We start from the raw sequence: 16,573 nt of genomic DNA, 5'->3' as shown, positions 1-16,573 counted from the left end.
CGTTGAGCTGTGGTGGTCCGTGGAGCCTCATGACCCAATAGGATGAGCTGCCCGTGGTGAAGAAGGACAGGCCTGGTTGGGTTGGCCTGGGCCAGAATTTGCCGCAGTCTATCACAAACTCCTGGCCAGGAATTCCATATCGCACAAACTGTGCTAATAATTGTACAGCGCTGCGGAATATGGTGGCGCCATATAAAACAATAGTAATAATGATGCTATTAAGCAGGGATCAGTCAGTTACCTGCGGCATTCATCAGAATCGGCTTTATGTTATTGGACCGTTTCATCGGTTTCTATGGTGATAAGTCCGGTTTTTGTCTATTCACTCGATTATCTTTTCTGTGTAGGATAAGCGGATTCTGTGAGGATCCTCGCGGAGCGTCCCCTCACACGCGCGGCTCTGGTGAGATGTCCTGGAAGACAGAAGCTCCTCTTTGGTTTTATCGATGTGCCCTTCAGCTTTGGCAGCTGGGTCCGGGCTCTTGAAAGGTCTGAGCTAAAATCCCGTGTTTTCTTCCCAAAAAACACAACAGAGAACCATCTTTTCCTATAACAAGCAGAATCCCCGAAGGCCACCGGTCACCTGGAAACGGCTACGGGATTTCACCACCGGCTTTATTTCACTTGGAGTACATGGTCACACACCTTCTAACAGTCCACCTGCTCCTCCATACTCCGTTATTCTAACGTAACCATCTTTCTTTCTTCCACAACAAAGATGGCCTCTTCTCCTGACATTCTACGCTTCCAACTTCCTGGCCACGAGGAAGCCGCGCTGCGAAGTATGAACCAGCTGCGTTCGGAGGAACGTTTTTGCGACGTGACCGTTCTATCTGACGGACTGAAGTTCAGGGGCCACCGCGTGGTTTTGGCCGCGTGTTCTCCTTTCCTCAGAGATCAGTTTTTATTAAACCCCGGCTCCGAGTTACAGGTATCCATGATGCATGGACCCAGGGTGGTCTCGGACCTTCTCCTTTCCTGTTACACAGGTCTCCTAGAGTTCTCGGTGAGGGACATCGTGAATTATTTGACGGCCGCCAGCTACCTCCAGATGGAGCACGTGGTGGAGAAATGCCGTCAGGCTCTCACGCAGTTCATTGAGCCAAAAATTGGGTTGAGGGGTCCTAACAAAGTCATGTCCTCTCGCGCACCAACCACGACGATGCGTCCGATGCATCCCTTCGAGAAAAGTAGGCCTCGCAAGGCTGAGGCCAGACCGGCAATGGAGAGCGAGGAAGAGATGTTGTTGATGCCTGAAGAGGATGAATGTGAAGACGAAGAGGAAGAAGAAGGGTCATCTTCGGACATCTGTATCGTGAAAGTGGAGGCCGGCATGGGAGGAGGGAAGGGAGCTCGATCTTGGGGAAAGGCAGCAGAGGAGCAGAGTTCTTTGGCACAACAAGAAGAGGCTTTAGTTAATTCCACCGTGGAAGGAGGAGAACCTGGTGATGGGAATGGCCAACAGAGTGGAATTTTGAAGGCCATATACAGCGATGAGGTGGAAGGAGGAGAGGGAGTGCTGATTATCCCCAGCAGCTATCACGAGGAAGAAGAAGAGGTCCTAGATGGAGGAACCGGCGGCTGCCAAAGCAGCGTCCTGGTAGATGGAGGCTCAAGGAGCGCCCTCGGTGGATTAGGAGGCACGTCGTGTTCGGTGATCATCGGGGACGCCAGGTTTGGCAACAGACAATCGGTTAGGTGCTGTAAGTGCGATGAGGTTTTCCAAGGGGTGGAGAAGCTGGTTTTCCACATGCGGGCGCAGCACTTCGTCTTCATGTGTCCGCGCTGCGGCAAACAGTTCAACCACAGCAGCAACCTCAACCGCCACATGAACGTGCATCGGGGAGTGAAGTCCCACACGTGCCACTTGTGCGGGAAATGTTTCACGCAGAAGTCCACGCTCCACGACCATCTCAACCTGCACAGCGGCGAAAGGCCGTATCGGTGTTCCTACTGCGACGTGAGGTTCGCCCACAAGCCGGCCATACGCCGCCACCTGAAAGAGCAGCACGGGAAGACCACGGCGCAGAACGTCTTAGAGGCCGGCATGGCCGAGATCAACGTGGTGGTGGGGTGATGGATAGATCGAATAGTACGGACTATGCGGACCTTTATAAAGACTTTAGGGGGCGATGAGCTTGCCCGACGTCCTGATCTCGTTTCACAGGTTCTTAAACGTACCTCTTCCGCGGGTACGTCGCCCTTAGACCGACCCCTACTTAAAATTACCGTTTTCGCCTTTAAGCCAATAGACTTTAGAGCTTTTTTTTTAATTTCCTCCGTCTCCACTATTTTAACGTTACAGCCTCCATGCCATCCGACTGTGTTATTCTTTCATAATTGTGCTATGAATTATAGTTTTATTACATTTTGCTGACAGCGTTTTATTTTTGGGATGCCGTTTGCGTGTCGTGTATGTATGCGGCATATACGTTACCGGCAAAGCATTTGTCTACGCTTCCCGACCTGTTTCGGTGGAACATGTATGATGTGAAACATACTCGGGGCAGAAGGTGGAGCGGGCTCTGCTCTTGTGAGCTTACACTCCATGGGGAGTTTGAGTGGGAAGGAGATAGAAGGTGGCTGGCTGGGTGATGATTTAAGACAGTATGCCGGGTTATGACATCATATCCCGTTACGTCATTCCTTAAAGGCACCGCACGCCTTTTTTTTTTTTTTTTACATTTCTTCTGATTTATGTTTTGCATATCACAGAAATAAAGACCTGCCGTATATAGTGTCACAAGCGGCACAACACACCTTTTCATGCAGTGGGAGCTGGCTGAGGGTGCTGCCCTTGGTCAGTCCTGTCCCATAGAGCTTACAGTCTAAGTAGTAGAGAGCAGCTACGGTACACATATAACCAAAGGGAGGTTAACATGTATCAAGTAGGGCAGCCATGATTGTAACGCCCTAAGGGTATAGGTTTTCCATGGGCAGCCACGGCTAAAGGGTTAAAACCCTATTGTAATCTGACTCATTACAAATAGCTACTGTATTATTATAGCTCATTCTTAAAGGTAAACGGGCAGATTTTTTTGTAGTTAAGAGGTTAAATGGATAATACAGGACTTTAATAAAATCACATTTATTTTCTGGTTAAAGTCACCTGGTCAAACAACATAAACATCTACATTTGCAATGTATAGTTTATATATATATATATAATTATAGTTTTTTACTATGTGTAGGTGGAAATAAAATATCATTTTAAATAAAAATACATAATTAAGTGTTTATTAACTGAGCCATAAAACAAAAAAAACTAAAATTATTGATGTGAAACGATTTTCTCGGACTATTTGGTGTAAGCAACTAATAGAGAAAAAAATGGGGAAAATCCCTTTTTTAAGATTGATTAATCATAATAACGAGGCTTGGAATACTGTTAGCCTACCAGGACACTAATAAAGTTCCTGTGGAACGCATATTTTGGGAACGAGGCTTGAGTTTTTATTAACGAATTAGCTAGCGAGGCGATGGAACGCAAGGAAGAATGTCTTCTCTATGGTAACCAATTGGCCAATCAGAGAGCGCGAAGGAGCATTGCGGCCGAGCTGCTTTCTAGAGGCTGCGTCGGCCAATCAGGGTAGGCGATACCCGGATGTGAGGTCAGGGGCTGGACGGGAAGCTGTGTGAAGGAGCTATGGAGACGGCGGGAGAAAGAGAGAGGGTGAGAAGAGGAAAATTTGAATTAAATAGAGGGAAATGTAAAGAGATGTGGGAGGGAGGGCGATAAAGACAGGTGCGAGGAAACGAACGAGGCCGAGCTGGGAATGGGGAGGATAATACTAGCCGGGGAACTGATGAGAAGGGTGATGTAGAGGAGTTGGTGGATGTTGGGGGCAATAGTATAGCCGGGGGCTGATGTGGCCAGCTAATTATGGGTGACGTGAAATAAATGATAGTGCTATGGACTTGAGGTGGGATATCATGGGGCTGATGTCAGAGAAGTGTAATGCTGAAGGATGGTGGGCAGGGGAATTATATTATGAGGGCCGGCTGTGTGGGGAGGAAAAAAACTTATGGAGCCCAGAGGTTATAGATGCAGGGCTTTGGGTACAAGGAGTTCAGGAGCAGAGACGAAGGCATGCAGAAAGGAATAGACAGCTTGCCATGAACTACAATGCCCATCATCAGGTTGGCATAACAGGGTAGGATCTGAAGACTAGGTTAGTGGGGAGAGCGACAGGTACCTGGGAGCAGGAGAAGGGTAGAAGCTATTATATGCAGAGAATGGTAGGCAAAAAGCACAATATAGGGGGCATTTTGGGGGTAAAGTAACATGGTTTTATGTACTCTACTTATACTTGTATGTACTCCTTGTTCTTCTCATTTTCAGGTCCAGCCGGTAAGGGAGCCGGAGACAGACGCTTCTCATGAGAGGGATGGCTTGGCGGTGTCTGCCAGTACCAAGCAGGGTATGTTTACTTGTATATAGATGTGAATTTCATATGTAAATGAGCAGGTCATAGAATTGGACAGGGTTGGTCACGTGACTGTCTGAAGGAACCCGAGTGTATCTCATTAACCTGTGAGTATGTTACGTATAAAGCCCGTAGTAGACGGCTAGTAGGTGACATGTTGCTGCATAGTTCCTGGAGCCATTCCATGCAGTATTTGCCTCATTGGTGAGGAGGCTGAAGCACCAGAAACCAAACTAATCCCAGGGCAAGCCTGTAATCATGTACAATGTCTCATCATTCATAATTCGTGACAGGAACGTTTGTCTTGTGACACACAAGCGAGTACTGATTGGTTGTTGCCATAGAAACTTGCTGTTTGATGCAGTTTTTGGATTATTATGGTGCCGACCCAGCATTGTAAAGATAATAACGTGTGCTTTTTGACCAGCAACAGCATATTAATTTTCTAGTTTTACCTCCTTTAGCCCAACCGCTTGGTTTCCCTCAGATAATATTCTATTACTTTCAAGCCAATTTCATGAATTCAGAACAAACGTGTTACAGGTAGTTTTAATAGGTTTCATAGTAGCTGTTTTTATTGCGTTATGTGTATATATATATAATCTCTTTTTGCGTTACAGATGATTCTGAAGCAGAAGCCGCTGGGGATAATAAAAATGCAACACAAGTGAATGTGACCCTCAATGAGGATGACAAGGTAGAGGCTGAGAAGGAGAGTGTCACGTTTTCCCCTGTGGCGAGGGGCTTGTCAGGTGAGAGGGAACAGTGACGTTTTGTACATGTTTTGTAGTTGTGTGGCATATGAAATATGACCTGGGGAAAACATACATGTCATAATGTTTATTTACTCATTTTCTCTGTTACCCAGGCCATGCCTCCAAGTCCCTCCCCACGCCTCCTTCCTCCTCTTCCTCCCCGGTCACCAGCAGAGCCAAGATGTCCCTTACTGGGACGGGGAAGCTCCCTCACGCTGCGCAGAGCTTGGCCATGAGGCTACTGAGTATAACCAGGGAAGGAGGAGACAAAGTGCATCGCGCCAGGAAGACCATTCCCCGGGCAGGCAATGTGCGTATATAGACGGGTGGCGAGAGTGCGAGCGAGTGAATGAGGACGAGCAGCAACAGATTTTATTTCCGAATGGAAAAAGCCCTCTGAATTTCGTCCGAACGGAAAGGGCAGGAGACAAAATGCGTTGTCTGAACACGAATGGACCAAAAAACTGAATCTGAAACTTTCTTGGTCTGTGGGCGCAAGTTTACTAATGATGTCTATTTCTGTCATATATTAGGTGGCGGGTGAAGGTGCCTTCACTGCAGATGGAGTGAGACGAGAGGCTGAGACAGAGAAGCGAGACAGTCCAGGTAGAGAGGGATGAATGTGTGAATGTTGATGAGTTTCATAAAGCTTACTAAAGGAGGGCTATCACTCCCCAACTAATACATTTCTATTTTTCTCCTTGTCTTTCTGTAGACTCCACTCAGAAGAGGTCCGGTTCCTCTGAAGGGAAAGAAGCTTTGGCTAATAGATCGATTGAGGTGAGAAGAAAATGCAGTAAAGTGTAATAGGTTCTATTCGCCAAGCCCTGGGGGTTTGTACCCGGAGCTAAAAACTGTTATAGTGCTGTTACAAATCCTCTGTTCAGTAGGCTTTTTTCCGTCCGTGTGCCATTTGAAGCCTTAAGCTTAAAGATACCGGTGTTTAGCGGAAAAGTTGGGCAAAGTCCCCAAATGATGATAATCTGGTGCATTTGGTAACACATTGGTAGCTGAGTATTATACAGCTCTGTCATATATAACGCCTACTGTTTGTTAAACACAGGGCACTTCACAACCCCTCTCTCCTGCTCCTGGTTCCTCGCGTGGCCAAGGTGGGGCTGAAACCGAAGACTGGGAGCCCGAGGTCGGGACAGAATTCAGCCTCTTCTATGATAGCCTGTCCCTTGAGGAGCAAGGTGACAGTGACAGCAAGGTGAGGAGGGCACCAGAACTGGAGAGTGGTGGGAACATGAGAAATGAAACCACCAACAGCAAGAATATTAATGGTGTTCTGATGGTTGCAGGAGGAGGAAGAGGAGGAAGAAGAGGAAGGATCTGGCAATCAGTCTGAAAGGGTGAGTGTAAAAAAACAGTGGCCGGGTTCAGTGAAGCTAATTGGCGCCATCGCTACAAGATGGGTAGAGCAATAAAGTCAATCAGAAAAAATAGGATCGTGCAGTATTCTGTTCCAGCCTCCAAAGCAGCAGGGGTTGCTGAATAAGGTCACGCATTGATATGGGGGGCCAGTGAAGCTATCCTATAGCAGTCAGCCTGATCATCGTTGCGTTTCTTTGCACCCAGAGCTCAAGCAGTTTGAAGAAAAAGAATAAGAAAAAATGGAAGATGGATAAGGCCTGGCTGAAGCCAACTAGGAAGCGGAAAAGGCGAGAGAGAGAGAAGCCAGGCACAGGTGAGGCAGGGAATTAAATGCCTTGGGCTAGAAAGGAAAACTTCTTACTGCTTGGTAGAGTTCAGCGGGCTGACTGTTTTACATCCTTTGCCAGACCCTGGTACAGCTCTTCAAGCTCATGCGTTATTCCCGCATCTCATATATAGGTCCTCATTGGTGTGTGAGAAGACCCAAAGACAGGAGGGGGGGGGGCATATGTTTACATAGCTTGCCCTACGTTCCTTTTGACCAATCGTGCCAGGCTCGCACTAACTCGCCCCAACGCTGCTGGCAGGAGTTGACAAGCATGGGTTGTGATGGAATGAGATAGGAAATGGCTGTTTTGTGATAATTCCAGATCTAGTACTCAACTTGTCGTCATGTTCTTGCAGCTGTCAGCTCTGCTGGGGGATCGCACAGTGAATACACAGAAGTACCTCTTGGAGCTCTGGATCTACCCAATGAAGGGACGCTTTCCCCCAATCACACAGGTAAGTGCTGCTTTTTACCTGTTAGTCTTTGGTACTAGACCTTTCACAGCGCTCTCCTAGCATCCCCAGCTCAATTACATTAAATCCTGGCTTGAAGTCTAAGCGGTCCACCTTCTAAATTCGTCTTTTAGGTGTCTGTAATGAGTCCAGCTCCATGGACACTGAGCGGTTTGAGGAGCTACCTCTTTGCAGCTGCCGCATGGAGGCTCCGAGCGTCGACAGAGTCTGCGAGCAGGCCAATAATGTTTGTATGGCCACGGAGAGTGTGGATGGAGAGGTGAGTGTCTATAAACACATGAACACTACGCATGCTGCATCATTTCTTGCGATAGGCTGCAGAAAACTGGCTATAGAAGGGTCAAGTTTTACAATGTTTATCACAACGTAACCTCCTGGCAAAGAGGGTCTCTGGGTCAGACTATGAGCTGCGGGTCGAGATGGAATTCGATGCCCTTTGTTTCTCAAACACGCTTTTCTTTCTCCTCTTTAGCTGAGCGGATGCAGCGTTGTTATAACCAAGCGGGAGACAATGCGGCCATCGAGTCGAGTTCCCCTCATGGTGCTTTGTGAGAATCACCGTGCCAGTATGGTAAAACATCACTGCTGCCCAGGCTGCGGTCATTTCTGTACCAGCGTAAGTAAAAACGCTCCGTTGGTCATGTTAATACACCCGACTTGTGTGTTATTTCTTTGTAAAGCTCCCGTCTGTTTACAGCGTCAGTCCTAATAACAGCAGAAGCCCTGCAGGACCCTGCTCTCATTATGTGACTGCTTACAGTAACCCAATGCTTTGCATGTTCATAATGTGACATCTTTAGTGCCTCCATTCAATAAAATGTCGCTGATATGCATTACATTTTTTGTTGTGTGACCCCTTCTAGGGGCTTCTCAGTTGCCTGTTGCATTTATAACCCCTTTCCGTAATTCTTATTTGATTTGTAGCCAGTGTGTCACTTATTTGTAGGGAACGTTTCTGGAATGCCATCCTGATTTCCGGATTAACCACCGCTTCCACAAGGCTTGCGTCTCCCCCCTGAATGGGATTATTTTCTGCCCTCACTGTGGAGAGGATGCATCAGAAGCTGAGCAAATCACAATAGCGAAGGCAGATATCCCTGTTCCAGTCCCTGCCCCGTCCAACCACGATGGCGGAGGCCTGGGCAGGGCAGACACAACCCAGCCTAGGTGAGCTTCAGATCTTCACCTGTCAACCAGCAAAATTCTGCTAAAATGAAACTATTTCTCACCTGCCATCTCATTCTCACCTCTCTCTCAGCGCTCGGATGCGTGGAGTGGGGGACGGAAAACGCGCAGTCTCAGAAGACTCCACGGTGAATGGGAGCGAACAAGGTCCTTGCATCATTCTGCCGTCAGGGGCATCTCTCAGTACCATAGGGTTACCGCCGGGACCTGCCCGAGACGCCCTGCAAAAAGCTTTAACGTCCCAGGAAACAGACAGGTAGCAGAGACATAACCATCCGGTCCTCCTCCCCAAGCTTCACCATCTCTCCTTTCATCCTGCTTTACTTCATATAACGCCTTTCCGTCGGAGTAAATCACTGTCCTTTCCATAGCTTATCTCAACAGAAGAGAGACCGCAGGAAGAAGATTCGCTATAACTCTCGTCAGCTGTACCTGTCTGTGAAGCAAGGAGAGCTACAGAAAGTCTTACTCATGCTCAGTGAGTACCCCGCTCCTCCATTCCCTTCTAACTTCTGTTTAATTTAACGCCTCCATGCGAACTGCACACTGGTAGTTAAATATTTTAAATAAAATATATATATATATATATATACAGTTTTGGGTTTGACCGGTTTCACGGGGCGTCTTTAACAAAAGCTGCTGCAAAGGTTGCAAAGCGAAAGCTTTTAGTAAGATTTGCTTAATGCTTTATTTTTTTCTGACCATAAAAATAAACTTTTCTCAGTGGAATATGAAATCTCCCAATGTACGTTGTGATACGTTAATGAGCCAATGCGCAGTATTTTTATATAAAAAACCTGATGCGTCCCACCGTGCAGTTCACTTACCCCTCCTTACTGGCTGTTTTTATTTAATGGATACATAACTTTTAACTTGTGCATAAATCAAATCATTTTATCGCAAATATGTGTGTGTGGTAATGGTTATATTACTCCGCAGTTTTATTTTAATTCTTTAAATTATTTTTAGTATCACCGTGTTGATATTTCTTGCTCTGTGTTCTTCTTAGTGGATAATCAGGATGCCAACTTCCTGAACGATCAGCAGTTAAAGAGAAGTTCTCTCCACGCTGCTGCGCAAAAGGGTAGCTTAGAGATGGTCCACATTTTAGTCCAGGTAACCGCTTCCTCTGCCTTGCAGACATCTCTCTCCGTTTTCTTCTACTCATATTTCGCCTCCCCAAATTCTCACAACGCCCTCTTCTCTTCCTTAGGCCGGGGCCAACTTTAATGCCACCGACAAAGTTCTTCGAACCCCTCTCCTAGAAGCCATTGTGAATAACCACCTGGATGTTGCGAAATACCTAGTTCAGTGTGGAGCATGCGTATACCACCAGGTAACCTGGAAACTGATTAATATGGCGTCTCAATCACGGCCGTCATTTCTGTTTTTATCTTTTTAGCTCTTGGTGGCTCACAGCTGTAGCTATGGTTTGAGATCCCCTCCAATAAATGCTTTTCGGGCGCAGACAGCGAGTGACTGGAAGTTTCTGGAAAGCATAGTCCGGAAACGCACGCGTTCTGACCGCTTATGGTTTACTCTGTATAAAACTTTGTCCTTTCCTTTTCGTCACGCAGACACGTCTTGAAAACATTTCTGGAGAGTCAAAAGGAGTCAGATGCTTGTCTGTCAGTCTAATGCGACAGAGTGAACCATAAGTTAACGTGAAAGGAATTTGCTTGTATTCTGATGCAGATTCTGATTGTTGAGTTTCTCTTTTAGTGAAATAGTGACCTTAGAACGTACTATTACAACCTATAAAACAGGCCCTAGGTGACAGAGGACATAATAGTACATCCTAGAGTTTTCTCGCCAGCGAAGAAACTTTGATGCTGTTACATAGGTGATCAGGGTGTCTTTCGACTGATCCCATGTATCAGCGTGAGCACCGTTTACAACGGAGTAATGGAGGAGCCCGAAGAACATAGATAATTAGGTTACAAGAGAGTCTGTCTGGACCCTCCTGAAACTTCTGATGAGGCCCTGATGGCTGATCACCTGTACTGCGATCAGCAATGCAAAGCAATGGAGTCCAGCTTATTGATCACTCTGTGATCAGCAGCAGTAGGGATCAAACATTAAACCGTTTTCCTCCCTCTTCTAAAAAAAAAATATTATAACAAATTACTAAGAAACGGACTATGGTGATGTCACCATGACATCAAAAAGGGTACCGTCCTTCGCACCAATCCAAAGTTCAAAATGAAATAATAATGTAGAATGTAAGAGCATTTGGCTCCCTTGTAAAATTAAAAGCCTTTTGAATGTGGGGGGGGGTTCTACTCAGGGGATGTTGCTGGACATTGGGGGTATTTGTTATCGGTGGACCCTATTTTGTGGAAGAAATCAAGTAAAATTGCGGAAAAAACATATTCACACTAAATAGAAGACTATTAAAGTTTTATTTTTGCTCTTTAGCTGTTATACTATATATCAGGTGACGATAATATAAGACATTTTTCCGGTTCGCCTGATGCTCTATTGCCTGATTTTTGGGGCTAGTTTTTTTTTCCATATCATTGAAACTGAAATCCAGAACAGATGCGCAAAAAATGAGAGCGATTTGCCTGGTTTATACAGAATTGCGACCTGATATTTAAAAAAAAAATAACTCCTACTTTTTTGTTCCAGTTGAAAGTTGCCAAACCCCATAACAGTCAATTAAGTGTGGAATCTGCTGAAAACAGAACGATCGAGGTGTTTACCTTGTTTTATCTTATTTTCGGTTTAGAGGAAGACTTTTGGTGTTTATAAAAATTTGGTGAATGTTTTTGGTTTTTTTGTAAAACGCTTCTAAAAGTTTTCATAGAAGAATATTTTGAACAAATTGAACCAATAAGTATTTTCACTGGGGATATAAATAATTTATAGTTTTAGGCTGAAGAAGAAAAGAAGATCTTGCCTTAGGTGACCCGTTCCACAATAGTTGGCATGCTTCTAGCGATAGTAACGATAGGCAAGTCGTAATGGATTTGGCGGACGTTATTTGACCTCTGACCTTGTCCATCCCACCGTACAGGAAGAGGATGGATCCACCTGCCTGCATCACGCGGCCAAGAGCGGCAACCTGGAGATGCTGAACTACTTGCTGTCTACGGGGCAAGTGAATGTGAATGCCCAGGTGAGGTGGCAGTTACCATCAGCCCCCCCAAGTTTTGTTTTAAATGCCTCTGTGGGTGACGCTTATTATTTTGCTCGGCTGTTGCAGGATAACGGTGGCTGGACCCCCATCATCTGGGCAGCAGAGCACCGACATATCGAAGTGATCCGCATGCTGCTGAACCGCGGAGCCGATGTTACCCTGCAGGACAACGTCAGTAAATGTTACCGTTTTCTTGTTCCTCCTGCGTTGTAAGGGCCGATTCCCTCTTCCGGTGGCCGACGCAGATGCTTGCGTGTGTCCGGTCACTCATTACCCCCCCCCCGCACCCCCGTTTCTCTTACGATGCTGTTGGTGGTGACCGTTGGCGATTCTTTTAGGAGAAGAACATTTGCCTGCACTGGGCGTCCTTCACGGGCAGCGCCGACATCGCTGAGGTTTTGCTCAATGCCCAGTGCGACATCCACGCCGTCAACTTCCACGGAGACACTCCGCTGCACATCGCGTCGCGAGAAGGCTTCATCCAATGTGTCAAGTGAGAGCCTGCACCTCCTGGGGTTATGGGTGAAGGAAAGCCCCGGAGATTAGATAAGAGGGGGCGCGCGGTTGGAAATGATGGGTTTTTATCAGCCGCAGTGGCAGTTTGTTAGGAGAGTGGCTCATCGGGGCCGTGAATGTAAACCTTTACTTGAGCGAGTTATTCCTGATCTGATGCGGCAGGGTAGGCTGGGGAACCCTTTGAAAGCGGGGGGGGGGGCCCAAAAACATGACTTCTAAATATTTTATTTTTTTCTCATTCTTTTGCAGTCTGTTCCTGTCTCGGGGGGCTGACACAGAAATTCGGAACAACGAGGGCGACACGCCGTGTGACCTGACCCTCGAGCAGACCGATGTCTGGTACGCCTTGCAGCTGAACCGAAAGATCCGCCAAGGGATCAGCAACCGAGCCGTGCGGACAGAGAGGATAATCAGCAGGTGAGTCTGCAGTAGAGGTGGGAGCGCGGAGAGAGGGGCAACGGGTCGCAGCTGAGATTTAACAGCCGCTGGGGGTCTGTGGCAGGTAGTGAGTAGTCGGTGTGTCTGGATCTGTGCACTCACCCAAACTTTACGTCCTTTCAGGGACATCGCGCATGGCTACGAACCGGTCCCCATCCCCTGCGTTAATGGAGTGGACGAGGAGTTAACGCCAGACGACTATAAGTATGTGTCAGAGAACTGTGAAACGTCGGCTATGAGCATCGATCGCAACATAACCCACCTGCAGGTACCGTATAATCATCTCCCGCATGTCTCTTCCCTCCTGCCTCTCCACTGCCCTCCATCCCTCACCCTCCATCGTCTCCTCTCCGCAGAACTGCAGCTGTCTGGATGATTGCTCCTCTAGCAACTGCCTGTGCGGGCAGCTCAGCATCCGCTGCTGGTATGACAAGGTGAGTGCACGCTGGGTATATCAATGAGTGCCGTCTCTCTGTCTGATTTAGGAGTAACCCCTCCCCCCCCTGTTTAATTCTCCCGTCAGGATGGACGCCTTCTTCAAGAATTCAATAAGATCGAGCCGCCGCTCATCTTTGAGTGCAATCAGGCGTGTGCCTGCTGGCAGACCTGCAAAAACCGAGTGGTACAGCGTGGCATTAAGTAAGTGTGAGGGAGGGAACACAATAACTCGTTTGTTTGAAAGTGTGAGTATGAGTATTCCTATTCCAACGCCGTACATCTCCCCCCCCTCCAGGGTCCGGCTCCAGTTGTATCGCACGGCTAAGATGGGTTGGGGCGTCAGAGCTCTTCAGGCCATTCCGCAAGGAACCTTCATCTGCGAGTGAGTTTCTCCGCATTCTCTCCTTTTCATTCTTCCGGCTCCCTCATACTGCGACTCAGTTCCGGGGCCCGTCAGACCGCCTGGCCCCCGGCCCCCAGATCACGTTTGCTTCCTTCCTATCTGCTTCTTCGCTCTCTGTTGCTCTCCGATCCTTGTATTCATCGTCGTATTTGTCTTTCTCCTCCGTTTCTCCTGCGCTCACCGCGTTCTCTCCTCTGTCCAGGTACGTGGGGGAGCTGATTTCGGATGCAGAAGCTGATGTGAGAGAAGACGATTCTTATTTATTTGATCTAGACAACAAGGTGAGGCCCGAACATCTAATGAATGGAGCTCAGCTGTATTCGGTTGCCGGGGGCGATCTTGCATTTGACTATATTTTGCAGCATTGCGTAAAAACACGTTGACCGGTGACGGCGTCAGCATCAAGCAGTTATTTACTATAGGTTGTTGTTGTTGTTGTTTTGTACTCGTGTGTCTGAGCCGTGTGTTACAATAAGACGACTCTTCACACCCTGTCCTCCGAGGGCCGACGCTGGTCTGCGGGATCTCGGCCCGGATGTTTTCACCGGAATATAATATTAATTTTCTATGAATTCACTCTGCTTTCTCGTTCAGGATGGGGAAGTGTACTGCATCGACGCGCGTTACTACGGCAACGTCAGCCGTTTCATTAACCATCTCTGCGAGCCCAACCTGATCCCCGTGCGAGTCTTCATGTCCCATCAGGACCTGCGCTTCCCTCGCATCGCCTTCTTCAGCGGCAGGGATATCCGAGCCGGGGAGGAGCTGGGGTAAGGGGGCCATAGGGCGATAATTAGAGCAGTGGAGAGGGGGCCGTGTAGACAGCAGAGCACGTATTCTAGGGTAAGAGGGCGTTGGGGCGTAATCTAGGGATCTCCGTTACCCCGCTCTGCCCTTCTCTCCTCACTCTCTCTCTCTTCTCCCTGTAGATTTGATTACGGCGACCGCTTCTGGGATATTAAGAGTAAATACTTCACGTGCCAGTGCGGGTCGGAGAGGTGCAAACATTCGGCTGAAGCCATCGCCCTGGAGCAGAGCCGCCTCGCCCGCCTGGAGGTCCCTGACTCTGTGCCTGCGCCGGCACCGGCCCCTCAGCCGGTGTGACGCTCGCCCGGCCGCCTGCCTCTCGCCGTTAACCCGTCACCCGCCGGGCTCCCTGTGGCTCCGTTAGTCCCTCCGGCCAGATGCGGCTCCGTTCTGTTAACCCTTTCTTTGTCGGAGACACAGCCAATCCGTCGCTTTTCGTCTTTTTCCTGAGCCTGTGGAGCATCGGTTTGTTTTACCTTCTCCCTTCCTGATCGTCGTCTTGTAAAGCACCCTGTCCTACAACTGAAAATAAAGTCCTTCGTTCTTTTTATTATTATTTATTATTATTATTGCCTGCCTAAAAGGTTGGAGAGTGGGAGAGGGTCCGGTCACTATGGGATGACCTTGGCTCGATGTATAGAGATCTTCGGTGTATCCCTTACTGGCATTTGGCTGCGTCTCACATTCAGTCCATAGGCTGTGTTTGCATTTAGGGTTCGTTGGACACCCCGACCCCAGGAGCTGGACCGTGCCATGTATACATTATTTTATAGGGGTCATTATTATGCATCATACATATACATTTATATTTATTGCGCATCCCGGGCAGCCGTCTCGCGCGTTGTCACAGGATATATTTGACATGGTGTTACCTCTGATTCGCTTCAGCTGCTACAGTAAATATTGTTACACGAAAGGCAAATATTTGGGATATTTTTATCCGTCAGCGGGGATCACGCCGAATCCGTACGGAATTTCATGTAAAATCGGTTTCTGAGGTCCGGTAATTTCATCTACATTTTTATTAAAGGCGATGTCCCATTTACACGAAGCATCGGTTGCGCTCCGTTAATCTTGTACAGCCTTGGCGGATCTTGGCATTTGCTTCCTTCCGCTGATGGTTTATCACATAAAGCTCTATGGCAACAGCCAATGATGTGTTTACGCTGCCCCTGAGACTCATGGCCTCTTCTCTGCTCCCGGGGATACGACGGACGTCGGCTGAGATCCCCGCTGTCCTGGGCCGCACCGGGGTGACTAGATGGCTCTGGCGCTCTAAGCGGCTCTCAAACGGCATGCATGTAACTGCCGACGGTATACGCGCGGCTGCACGTTACATCTTTATACTCAAACTGTGCGGCTGTGCACTGCGGGACCTGAGCTGCAGCAGGGGTATTAGTATGTGGCCCTACGGGCCCCCCAGCCCAGCAGCCATCTACTCTGTGTGCCCGGTGGCCAGTCGGACCCGCTGCTGTGAATGGGCCGGTTCAATTGCCCAATGAGCCTATCAGTGCCTGGTTCTGTGTCACGTGACAATTAAATACTCCCAGCAAAAACGGTGAACGTGACAGGGTTACAGACTAGTTTGTGGGAATGTTTTGGGTTTTCGGCTGAGTATGAAGCACGTGTGGCCCCCGGTTAATGAAAACCACATCGCTCTCACCTTCGCTGATGGTGCTATATAAAAAATAATAATAAGAAGAATAAATGCTGGTTGGTTAAAGTTTTCATGGCGGAAAATAGTAGTAGTAGTAGTAGTAGCAGTAGTAGTAGTAGTAGCCCTGCGTGGGTGCTATGTGGCCACTGCTGGGTCCATTTACATCAAATATTTCACTGTGAGATTGAGGAAGAGCATGGGATACCCTTCAGCCACCTGTCCAGAGGGGCCAGCATTTTCTCCATCTTAGTTGGATTATTCTAATGCAACTAAGAAAAAACTAAAATAATAAAGAGGATAATCCCTAAAATTATTAATAATAATTAATAAATAATTAAAGTCCAAGCATCATTTCTCCCGCAAATTGTTCAGATGTTGCCGGGGCTGGCCAGCAGGGGCGCTCTTTCCTACGCGGTCGCGGAATAGCCGTATCCAGGTGTGGGCAGGTGACTACAGTCTACTCCGCCTGTTGCCGAGGCAGCGGTGGGAGTTTCTTGTCGCTATGGCAGCCGAGGAGTGGGTGTGGCCCGTAAAATCTTTGCAAAGTGTGCGCGCGGTAAGGGAAAGTTACCTTCGGCGGGAGGGCGTCGACAGCAGGATTACAGGTGAAAGTAGGCGTGGCTATGC

At 48.0% G+C, this 16,573-nt stretch overlaps 2 protein-coding genes across 3 annotated transcripts; both read left to right on the top strand.

Moving 5' to 3' along the window:
• The first annotated feature begins 658 nt into the window (after positions 1-658).
• Positions 659-2,373, top strand: ZBTB12 (zinc finger and BTB domain containing 12). Its single transcript, XM_053472860.1, has one exon. The coding sequence runs from the start codon at positions 719-721 to the stop codon at positions 2,075-2,077; it is 1,359 nt and encodes a 452-aa protein (XP_053328835.1). The 5' UTR covers positions 659-718; the 3' UTR covers positions 2,078-2,373.
• Positions 2,374-3,541: 1,168 nt separating this feature from the next.
• EHMT2 (euchromatic histone lysine methyltransferase 2) lies at positions 3,542-14,839 on the top strand. Of its 2 annotated transcripts, XM_053472858.1 has the most exons (29): positions 3,542-3,673; positions 4,343-4,421; positions 5,048-5,179; positions 5,296-5,492; positions 5,716-5,788; positions 5,898-5,962; positions 6,246-6,395; positions 6,487-6,537; positions 6,764-6,872; positions 7,244-7,342; positions 7,474-7,619; positions 7,833-7,976; positions 8,307-8,527; positions 8,619-8,801; positions 8,917-9,023; positions 9,555-9,661; positions 9,759-9,881; positions 11,177-11,242; positions 11,565-11,666; positions 11,754-11,858; positions 12,026-12,180; positions 12,453-12,620; positions 12,765-12,909; positions 12,998-13,075; positions 13,165-13,280; positions 13,375-13,461; positions 13,685-13,763; positions 14,077-14,252; positions 14,412-14,839. In XM_053472858.1, exons 1-29 carry the CDS (start codon positions 3,647-3,649, stop codon positions 14,584-14,586), a joined length of 3,465 nt encoding a protein of 1,154 aa, XP_053328833.1. In that variant the 5' UTR covers positions 3,542-3,646; the 3' UTR covers positions 14,587-14,839. The 2 variants fall into 2 exon arrangements, with proteins under 2 accessions (XP_053328833.1, XP_053328834.1); XM_053472859.1 differs by lacking the exon at positions 11,177-11,242.
• The last annotated feature ends 1,734 nt before the right edge of the window (positions 14,840-16,573 follow it).

The sequence above is a fragment of the Spea bombifrons genome, chromosome 8 (genome assembly GCF_027358695.1).
Source record: "Spea bombifrons isolate aSpeBom1 chromosome 8, aSpeBom1.2.pri, whole genome shotgun sequence".
In the NCBI taxonomy this organism is placed as follows: Eukaryota; Metazoa; Chordata; class Amphibia; order Anura; family Pelobatidae; genus Spea; species Spea bombifrons.
This window is presented reverse-complemented; position numbering and strand designations above follow the sequence as displayed.